Raw genomic sequence first — 11,238 nt, forward strand, 5'->3', positions numbered from 1 at the left:
AGAAAATAGTATGGGTACATCTAGTTTGATAATGTAAATTTTGCGATTTATAGAGATTAATAATTAGTATCTGAGGTCATAAATTTTAAGACTAGTTATTTTATATTTTCACTTAAGTTTAAAACAAATACTGTAATTTTCGGATCGAAAATAATAGATTTTGGATAACAATAGTGTAGCAAAATTTATACTGTTCGAGTGTGATACATGTAGCGTTTGATTTTTTTGTTGTAACAAAAAATTTTCACTATTTTTTTGTGAAATATAACAGTGGAGAGAAAAATATGTTTAGATATAAAGACATACAAAACTGAGTAATGCTACACCCATTTATAACTAAAAAAAAATCTATAATAATATATAATATTTAGAGGAATAAAGTTAAACTATTTATTGTGTTTGTGTAAAATATTTTATTTACCTTCTGCTGTCAAGCATGGCATTCATGCTGATAGCATAGAACCGTTTCTATAATTTTAAATTTATTTTAGATAAATTATAAAATAAAATACTCTATGAAAGGACCAGACGCATAAAATATAAAAAAATATATATTTGACAATTTGAGAATAGGTAAGGGTTTATTTTGGCGGACCACAGATGACGTGATGGACTAGGTCCATGGAAAAAGCCTCTGCTTAATGCATCCAACAGAGAAAGCTGATGCAAAAAAAAAAAAAAAAATCTGTGTCTCCATTCCCAACTTTTTTTTTTAATTTAAAAAAAAAACTTTTTTGGGGAGATATGTAAAAAATAATTTCTTTAGTACTTTTATGTAAACAGCAAACTAATTAATTAATTAATTAATTAGCCAAAAAAATTTGCTTCTATCAACTCGTTCTTATACTCCCTCTCCTCTTTCTCTCTCTCTCTCTCTCTCTCTCTTTTTCACCGACAATTCTTCAACAAGAAAATAGCGCGAATCTACACTGCATGGTGCGATTCAGATCTCTTTGGATCTTCGTAAAATTTTGTGTAATTTTTTTTATAAATTTTGCTGGATTTGATTTGGTTAAGTTTTTGTTGTGTGGTGTTTCTCTCGATCCACATTGCGTTTTGAATCGATTTTTTATCTCGCATTTTGGTGCATTTTTTCTGAGGTGTTCTTGATTCAGCTCAAATTGCTTTGTCCTCCAATTTTTCCTCATTTTTTGAGGTATTTAGATGCAATTAATCGAGTTCGGTGCGTTGTATACACTCATGTTTTAATTTTGTGGTTCGTATTTCTTATTTAATCTTCTCCATTTCAATTTTTAGCTCTCGTGAACTTGCCCTAACTGTGTAAACAAATTCTTAGCAGCTAATCAATTATGTGTTTTTACTGATTATTGTACACACATTACTGAGAAAAAACCCTGATTCAAGTTCATCATCAAAATCAAACAAAAAATTGTTTCAGCAATGGTGCTGGGCCTCAGATCCAAGGCCAAGAGAGGCGCGGCGATCCGCGTGGATTACTCCGTCCACATTCACGAAATCCGGCCGTGGCCGCCGTCGCAATCGCTGAAAACCCTAAAATCCGCAGTTCTCCAATGGGAGAACGGCAACCGCAGCTCCGGGTCGACGAATCCGGCCGTGCCCTCTCTCGGATCGACTCCTAGCGAGGGGAAGATCGAATTCAATGAGTCCTTCAAAGTCCAAGTCAATTTGTTGAAGGACAACTCCGCCAAAGGTAATGGCGTCGGTACTACCGAAAAAAACCCAATTTTTCTCGCAATTATGCTACTAGGTAGATTTTGATTGAAGCAAATCAGATTAGGAGTGTTCGAAAGATCCGAAGCCGTGTTTGAGAAGGTGCTTTAATCACTTATACTCGACAGGTACAGCATTTCAGAAGAGCTTGCTCGAATTGAACTTATACGAGCCTCGAAGGGATAAGACTGTGAGGGGCCAGCATTTGGGAGGTGCGGTTATAGACTTGGCGGAGCACGGGGTTCTCAAGGAAGCAGTGAGTGTCAGTGCGCCGGTTAGCTGCAAGAGGAGTTTCAGGAACACGGTGCAGCCGATGATCTACGTGAAGATCCAGCCGTTTGACCAGGACGGGGGGTCAAGCACGTCGTCGAAGGAGAGCCTGTCGAAGGAGGCCTCGTTGGATAAGGATGGGAAAGACTCCGTCTCGGCTCTGATGAACGAGGAGTACGCGGAGGAGGAAGAGGAATTGGAGATCGAGGCTTTTACGGACGACGACGAGTCTTTGGACTCATCGCATGGGAACTCAAATTCTGCCTCAGATTTGAAAGCGGAGCTGCCTGTTCAGACTCGCAACGAAGAACAGGAACATCACAAGGTAAATTCTACTGATTAGCATTTCAAGAATGACGTTGGTTCTTCTTTGGCTCAAATTGGAAACCCTCCTTTAAATATTATCATTTCACTTTTGCCGCCGTGAAATATTAAAAAGGGCTTCATTTTCGCGATTGCCCTGTAAGCAAGTGGCACTTTCCTCTGGAACAGTTACTATAGGAGGCACGGCAACGAAATGTTGTAGTTCAAAATGAAATATTGTAATAGTTAAAGGGGGATTTGCTGCATACTTTTTCTTTTTGCTTTTTTAAGGAGACCCTCCTTATTTTCTCTCCAATTGATTTTGTAGAGTACATCGGTGGCAACAAGTGAGAATTTGGAGGTTAGAAATGAAGAAACGGCCGTAATTTTGGAATCTGTGCCGACAAAAGAGGAATTTGAATCGCCAACCACATCTTTGGATCTCTATGGAGCTGTCACGGATCAAGACGGGCATGGAACCGAATTGCCATCGGACGATGCATGCACCAATACAGAGAATTTGGATAGTGATGCTTGTCATTCTGGCGGAACTAAGGAGATTGATTCGGCTTCACCATTAGAAACTTCTGTGAATTTAGAGGAGGAAAATGGATTTAGTAGCAAAAACAAGGAGATTATTGAGACGGATGATTTGATTAGAGAAATCCATAAGACAAAAGTAGATTACAGCAGTAAAGAAAATGACATAGAGGAAACAATAGATAAGAAGGATATTGGTGGAATCTCTGACATAGATGATGATACTCAAATGGAACTGTCAGACGTTGCTAGCACAAAAATTGAAGACGGTAATGATAAAGACGGCAAAGACCAAGAGAGCAGAAATGTGTCGGAAAATATGGCAAATGGTAGTTATGCAGATAATGGAGATACAGAGACAAATATTGAAGAGAAACAAATGTTAAATGGGTCGGCTGACGCAGTTGAAGAACATTCTATTGAAGTTCAACAAATAATCGGTAGTCCCGATAATAGCTCTGTTGCATGGGGTGTAACTCTAGAGCAAAGTCCAGAAACTCAGCAGCTAAATTTTCCACAGGATACTCATAAAAGAACATTTTCTTATGATTTAGCTGCATCTAACCGGAGTTTTCTTGGTGGAAGGGTTCCTAGCACATTGACAACTGATAGAGCAAGGAGTCTTAGATACTCGATGAGGTCACCGTCAAACTTGAAGGGAATTGGCACATATGCACTGAGTTATCAGTACAGGGAAGACGTGAAGGAAATCGATGCCCAAAATGATGAACAAAATAGTGAAACGGATGACCAGGAAAAGGCAAACTCAAGTCCAGATAAGGCAGAACCTGTTCGTAGAATTGTTAGGAATGGCGTTTCAAACAGTGAAGTACGAGAAATGGAACTTAGGGTAGAATTGCTTGAATCAGAGTTGAGAGAATCTGCTGCTATTGAGATAGGGCTTTATTCTGTAATTCCAGAGCACGGTAGCTCAGCACACAAGGTCCATACGCCGGCTCGGCGGCTTTCGAGGCTATATATTCATGCGTTGAAACATTGGTCGAGAGAAAGGAGGGGAAATGCAGCAAGAAGTGCTGCCTCTGGGCTAGTTTTGGTTGCAAAAGCATGTGGAAATGACGTTCCAAGGCATGTACATTATCTTAACTATGATAGATCCCCATAGCTTGCGACAAATATAACCCCCTGCAATCTTATCAATTTACATATATAGCCATGCAAAATCTTAATATTCTTGAATGCCCTTCAAAATTTTAATTACAAATAAGTTTTATACTAGAAAACTGAGTTCGTCCCCTTAAGGGGGTAACTGCCAACTCAAGATAAGTGTATTTAAACATTAAGAAGCTACACTTCATTGTGTATGGAAATACAGATTTAATAGGGTGTATATGCATATGATTTTTACACCGTAAATAAATCAGCGAAAACATCCAACTATTTGTAACCATGTAATTTATGACAATCTTTGCTGGAACATTTTTCATGTTCTATCAACTTCCCAACTCAGAGTTGTAAAATTTGAAAGTACCAGGGTATGTTTTTTATGAGGAATCTTTTTAAACAGGTTGACCTACTGGTTATCAAATTCAGTAGTGCTAAGAGCAATCGTCTCTCAAATAACTAAAGAGTCGGAGGTAGGCCAAAGTAATGGCACTGACTCTGCGGAAAATGGGTATGTAGCATCACATATGAAAAAATCATCTCCGCTAAAATGGGAATCTGGCACTCGCAAGAAAGCAAAGCACTTCGCTGAAGATTTCGCTGATTGGGAAGATCCCAACACATTCATAGCTGCATTAGAAAAGATCGAAATCTGGATATTCTCTCGACTTGTCGAGTCTGTGTGGTGGCAGGTCAGGTCTTCTTACTGTTATTATATTGCTGAATTACAGGCTTCTAAAGTAGCAATATTTGCAGAATTGAGCTGGCTTTTAGAACAGCTTCTCTGCAACAGAATGCAAAAGATTCCAGAAACCAGGTAGTTGGCTAACAAAAAGTGCAAAGCTTTTGCTGTTGTAAGAAGATAAAATGTGCTTTTAGCCCCCAAAATCGAAAGCTCCAGTTTGACGCTGTTGCTTTTGGAAGAGCAAGAAGCTATAGAGGAGACTGGCAAAAGAGCTGCTTGTGCTTCTTTGAATAGTTCTACTGAAAATGCTTTTGTAGAAACTCTGGGAGCCTAGAACACCCCTATGTTTCTCTTTGTCGTCGACCGGTAATGCAGATCTATTTTCTTGTTTTCTTCTCTTTGTAGACTCTGGCACCGCATATGCAGTTGACTCGTGAGGGTAATGAATCAAAGATAGTTTCACACGTGAGGAAAGTCAATGGACGGGGACCATTTGTGGACGATCTACAGCAGGCAATTTTATCAATAGAAATTTGGAAGCAAGCTTTTAAGGATGCCTCCGAAAGGCTTTGCCCTTTAAGAGCAGGAGGTCACGAGTGTGGGTGCTTGCCTATGCTTTGTAGATTGGTTAGTACAGATATTTTGCTTCTCCAATTATTCGGTGGTATTTTCTTCGTATTAATATCTGAATTTTCTTTAACAGAACCAATGCATACTTATTTCCCCATTGACTCTTTACGCAAAAAACTATCCTCTATGGCACTAAAAAAGGAATACGTAGGAAATTATTTCCATCACATAGATGCCACCACTAAGAAATTTGAATGATGTTTTTTTTTTTCTTTAACAGGTCATGGAACAGTGTGTAGCAAGACTTGATGTGGCCATGTTCAATGCTATTTTACGTGAATCGGATGATGATATCCCCACCGACCCAATGTCTGACCCGATTAGCAATCCCCATGTTCTCCCTATCCCATCTGGAAAATCAAGTTTCGGTGCTGGTGCTCAACTGAAAAATGCTGTTAGTGATAGCATATTATTGCTCTATATCTACAGAAATTACAGATTGATGCGCCCTTTGTGATAATAGAGAGCATGTTAACACCAGCAAATGTCAACTTCATTATGCAATCTACTTCCAACGTCAACATTTTATTTTGACATAATTTTTTCATCCAAATCCTTTTTTGTCGTCAGTGTAAAAGCAAAAATTAGAGATCACTGTTCCTATATTTTTAAAAAAATTTCCTGATATTACCCAAAAAGAAAGCCAAATTTAGTTTTCTGTTTACCCTTTTTGGTTCTAGGTTGGTAATTGGTCTAGATGGTTGACTGACCTGTTCGGAATGGATGCGGATGACTCGCCTCAAGATGAGAATCGACAAGACGATGATAGGGTTGATGCTGATGCTTCTTTCAAATCATTCAACCTTTTGAATGCATTGAGTGATCTTCTAATGCTCCCAAAGGACATGCTTTTGGAGAAGTCTATCAGGAAGGAGGTTTGTTTTATGTAATTAGAATCTCATTTAGAACAATGTGAGATACTTATTGTAGTTTTTCATTGAAATATTTCTTTCATTTTCTTTGTCTAATTTATATGAATTTACTTTTCAGGTATGCCCAACTTTTAGTTCATCGATTATCAAACAGATCCTGGAAAACTTTCAGCCAGATGAGTTTTGCCCTGATCCAGTGCCCCTCAATGTGTTTGAAGCCTTGGAATCTGAGGTTTGTTCTTTGAATTTCGTGCATGTTTCCTTCAATTATATACCTTTTTTTAACTCTATGAAACTACGAATATCTATGAACTTAAAAAGAAACAGATTTAGGCAGACGCAAAGGAATATGCTAAGCCACGGTATTGATCATTTGTAGTCATTCAAATTCAACAAAAGATATTGATCATTTGTAGTCTATCAAATTCAACAAAGGAATATGCTGAACCACGGTATGATCGACAGACTCAGAGGCTGCTACTTTTGGTTGATCAAAACTTGGTCAAATCGTTTGGTCCTGCAAAATGAATTATGACCAAAAAACCAAAAGCTTTGCTTTGTGAATAAAGGTATGGAGTGATATTTGATCTACATTAAAGTTATACTAATGCCTCTTTCAAAAGGACTTTGAATCACAATGTGATCGAACGTCCTTGGCAGAGGACTCAAATTAATTAAGTCTCATTCATGTAAGTTAAAAAAAAAAATGTAAATATTGAACATATGAATCACTAATATTCCAAAAATTGTGGAACAGAAGTTACTGAAGATAAAGATGAAAAGAATTTGAATGGAACCCCAAAGTGATTAGGAACTTACAATGCCAGCTATTCTATCATTGACCTACGGATAATGATAAAAATATAATGCAAATAAATACAGAAGTCCAAATAGGTGAAGAATTCCAAGTGATTGGAATGTACTGGGGCTAGATACTTTCCAAAGCACATGAATAGTGCTTTCTCCCGACTTTTTAACCTTTGGATGCCTAGTGTTTACCATTTGGCGGTGGCGGCTTTATTATGAATCAAAGGGTTAAAACTTTGATAGTAAACACTATTTATGTTCTTTTGAAAGCACTCAAGTTGGACTTTTAAGAACGTTACCCCAACTAACGTGCATAATAGATATGAAAGGCACATGAAATTAATTAGCGCCATTAAATTAATTCATTAAATGGATGTTGAAGGTGGGGATCAAACTCACGACATCATGAAACAACAGGAGCTTAGGATTGGTTCTAATATGATATTATCTAAAAGATCAATCTAATAGAAAACGGGTCTAGGAATATGTTTAACGAAGAAAACTTAAACATCACATAAACTCCCAACCTTACAAACAAGGGCAAGACCGTGGCATCATGTACTACTATGCTGTCATAAAATCTCTTTAAATGCCCACCAATTACTAATGCCCTGGTAGCCGAATGCAATGAGCTATTCTGAGTTCGTAACGTATTTCTTAGTATCTGTTTTTCCTGCAAACACCACCAATTTCTTTTAATTTCCATCCTTCACTCAGCGGCATCTAAAACTCCTATTCCTGATTTCCTACTATCAACTAGGACCACTGGCACAGCGGGGAAGAAGGAATAAGAAACATTCCATGCACCGCATCTCCCATCATTTATTCTCCGCCCTCCGTTGCTTCAGTCGAGAGCGTTATCGGCGATGTTCGAAGACCGCAGCTTAGGAGAATTGGATCGTCCGTGGTACGCAAATCCTACACCAGCGACGACGAACTCGAAGAGCTGGACTCGCCCTTAAACTTGATAGCCGATAAGTCCTCGACCCCGAGCCCCAAACCAAAGGGGAGGACAAGTTCACATTGTATTAGGTACCAACTTCTCCATGAAGTTTGGAGAGATGATGATTAGAGCTATCCTTATACAGTTATTGCTATGTTTTCCTTTTTTTCATTTCTATAATTTGTCCTCATGTATATTTTCCATATGATTTTGGTATGTGTATAAAATGTATCTTTGTTCATGTGAGCTACAGCAATAATGTATATTTTGTGCGGAGATACTTGTATTCTTATCCTTGAGAGGGATTCAGCTATTTGGTTTCAAGATTCTCTACATTTTAGTCAAATTTCTTTGTATGATCTCTCTCTCTCTCTCTCTCTTTCTCTCTCTCTCTCTGTTCGTGTGTGTGTGTGTGTGCGCGTCGATGTAATGGAAGTTCTTAGAATAATCATTTTGTTTCTTAACTTTCACATATGTTACACTTTAGTTCTCACTTGCTGAAGCATTGTGTGAATGTGCACGCATGCATGCTTGCCCATAATTTTCGTGTGTATCGCACTTAAGTTCCCACTCTTGAAGCAATGTGAAACTTTTTTACCATAAAATGACTTTTTTTTAGTTGCTGTTAGAAGTAAATTGAAAACATTTTGTTCCTCTACTTTAATATACGCTGCACTTTAATTCCTAGTCCGAACTTACACTTTTTAAGAGTTGGGCTAGAATATTACAAATAGCATGGCTTCGTTGCCACTACTTTATTTACGATGGAGTCTCCAAATTAACAATCAGTACTGTTGAACATAATTTAAACCACGTGAAGTATCTAAAAATTAAAATTTAAAAATATTTCAAAATCCAAATTTAATTAAATTTTTTTTTTTTAAGTTAGTTAAAATAAGATCTACACTCTTAATCTTGAGTACAAAAATTCTATCATCACTTTTTAAAGTATATTCATTTTTAGCCGTTCATTTGTTAATCCATTTAATGCACAAGAGAACAACATTCAAGAAAATATAAAATTTAATTTCTAAATACTTTTAACTTGTCTAGATCGCGTTCAACGGTGCCTCTCGTTTAACTGAGGGATTTGTATAGGGACTGTCAGTACATTTTACCCAAATTGGGTAAAATTAGCACAAAAGACTGGCTGAAAACAAGAAGAGGGATCAATGGCAGATTATAACAACAGCAATTTTTAGGGTAGATGACAGAAAAGTGAAGAGCACCCTAACAATAAATTTATTAAAATAGGGCATTGCCCTAGTTTGGCATCACCAATCTCAAAGCAAAGATGGCTAAGGAGATCACAATTTTCGCCGAAGCATCATAATCCATAACTAACCAAAAACCATCCGGATTTCGCGTCATACTGTCAATTAAATCTCATGCACAGATGATGCAATTTCTCTCGTCCTTCTCAAACTAAGAAACCCAATTACTAATCTTCACGAGCTCGCAGGAAACCCCGGAAACTGATATACTCAAACGCCTTTATTGAGCATTGCTCGAACTTTGGTCGGAAGCCCGTAGAGCCTGATGAAGCCGGCAGCGTCCGCCTGATCATAAATCTGCCCGTTCTCGAACGAGGAGATGTCTTCCCTGTACAAACTATGCTCGCTCTTTCGCGAAACCACAGTAATCGAACCCTTGTAGAGCTTAAGAGTCACAGTGCCGGTCGTGGTCTCCGTGATCTTGTCCATGAACGCGTCCATGGACTCTCGGAGCGGGTCGAACCACCGGCCCGCATAGACCAGCTCGGCGTATTTCAGGGCAAGCATGTCCTTCACCTGAAATAAAGTAGGCAATTTCAGATATGACAAGGTAACAAGAGAAACCTGAAATAAAGTAGGCAATTTCAGATATGACAAGGTAACAAGAGAAACCAAAATAAACTCAAAATTAACCTGCCTAGCCCGAAAATTACACAACATGATATGATTATCAGATTAGTCACAATCATTTAGGCAAAACCTCAAATACGCCAACTAAGGCAATTGTCACACAAAAAAATGACCTGCGAAAGCGAATTGTCGGCCCTACCTGCATGGTCTCGCGGTCGAGTGTCAGGGATTCGAGGTCCCGAACCGCAGTCCATAGAATGGTTCCACCGGGAGTCTCATACACCCCACGGGACTTCATGCCAACGAGCCGGTTTTCAACCATGTCCACACGCCCAATCCCGTGCTTCCCACCAATCTCATTGAGCTCAGTAAGGAGCGAGGCGGGGGATAACACTTTTCGATTGAGAGAAATAGGTGATCCTGACATAATTCCGATTTCTATATATCTGCAATGAAAGAAATAATGGTTAGTTCAATGAAGATGAAAGAAAACAATGGCCCATCAGCATCTTTAAGCTGGTCCATATATAGATAATATGCACACAGGTTGCAGACGAAGTCAATTATATGTGGTTGCATGGCCAAATTTGGTACTAAGCATGCATCTCGGAAGCTTGTTGCAGGTTTGATTGGTAAGTGAACTCTATGCATTCAATTGCAGTCGGTCTATGGGTCTATCTCCATGCAGTATTCTTATTTAAAAATAAGGACATGCATGAATGATCAATTCAGAAGCATCCTAATACCTATATCATGTCTAATGAGCATCAACTGAGACCATTTTGGAGTATTTAAAAACTGTGGGCGAAATTTAGCATCTTCAAAATATAGAATAAAAATTTGACTACATCTATTGGAGTCCAACTTTAAGTTGAGACATGCTATGATTGTTTCTATCCATTCAAATCAATTACTTAAAAAAGTCCTTTAGTTGCTCCTAAATCCTAACTACAGTAACTAAACTAAGTACGCATGAATTACCGGTTTTAACTAGTGTCGTCTGAAAGCAACATACTAACTACTGAAACTTAGAGCTGCTTTGCATATTCAGATAATATCAGCAGCAGGGGCAGAAGGCAGGGGCAGAAGAAATGTGCTTGATTTCATTATCACTGAAAATGAAGAAAAAAATATATATATATATATACATGCCACTTACTCGGGTTGATCAGGTGCATCTTCGGGATCAACAGTCATCATGAACATATCCTTCTTTGGTTCATTCGCTGGATCCTCCAAAATATCACCCTTCAACAAAACAAAAAATACTACATGGATATGTTATGATTCGTAAATATTTAGATATACAAACAATACAAGCGACAAGTTTCGTCGGTGAGAGAATTCGCCAAATGGGAGGAAAAGAGCCTCAACAAGTAGAAAGAAAAAGTATGCATGCAAATTAAAGTCTCAAAACAAGAAGGAAATGAAACAAAGAGCAGCAGCAGCTGTGAGATAACAGAATGAATCCAGTGGAAATCATCAGAAAAAAAAGAGAGGGCGGGGGGGGGGGGGGGGGGGGGGGGGGGG

At 38.3% G+C, this 11,238-nt stretch overlaps 2 protein-coding genes across 3 annotated transcripts in view; one reads left to right on the plus strand and one right to left on the minus strand.

Moving 5' to 3' along the window:
* On the plus strand, window positions 796-8,223 carry LOC109726524. The gene is made up of 10 exons (XM_020256147.1): window positions 796-936; window positions 1,400-1,672; window positions 1,821-2,287; window positions 2,594-3,891; window positions 4,331-4,619; window positions 5,018-5,239; window positions 5,463-5,636; window positions 5,923-6,117; window positions 6,233-6,346; window positions 7,682-8,223. Exons 2-10 carry the CDS (start codon window positions 1,402-1,404, stop codon window positions 7,991-7,993), a joined length of 3,342 nt encoding a protein of 1,113 aa, XP_020111736.1. The 5' UTR covers window positions 796-936; window positions 1,400-1,401; the 3' UTR covers window positions 7,994-8,223.
* The window catches only part of LOC109726647 (argininosuccinate synthase, chloroplastic), a 10,290-nt gene continuing 8,124 nt past the window's right edge, over window positions 9,073-11,238 (minus strand). For both annotated transcript variants that reach the window (XM_020256386.1, XM_020256387.1), the window contains exons 7-9: window positions 10,868-10,956; window positions 9,908-10,154; window positions 9,073-9,654 (exon numbers count right to left, since the gene is read on the minus strand). In XM_020256386.1, the coding sequence (XP_020111975.1) occupies window positions 9,349-9,654; window positions 9,908-10,154; window positions 10,868-10,956 (642 nt within the window). In that variant the 3' untranslated portion in view covers window positions 9,073-9,348. The remainder of the gene's footprint in view (window positions 9,655-9,907; window positions 10,155-10,867; window positions 10,957-11,238) is intronic.

The sequence above is a fragment of the Ananas comosus genome, linkage group 21 (genome assembly GCF_001540865.1).
Source record: "Ananas comosus cultivar F153 linkage group 21, ASM154086v1, whole genome shotgun sequence".
Taxonomy (NCBI): domain Eukaryota; kingdom Viridiplantae; phylum Streptophyta; class Magnoliopsida; order Poales; family Bromeliaceae; genus Ananas; species Ananas comosus.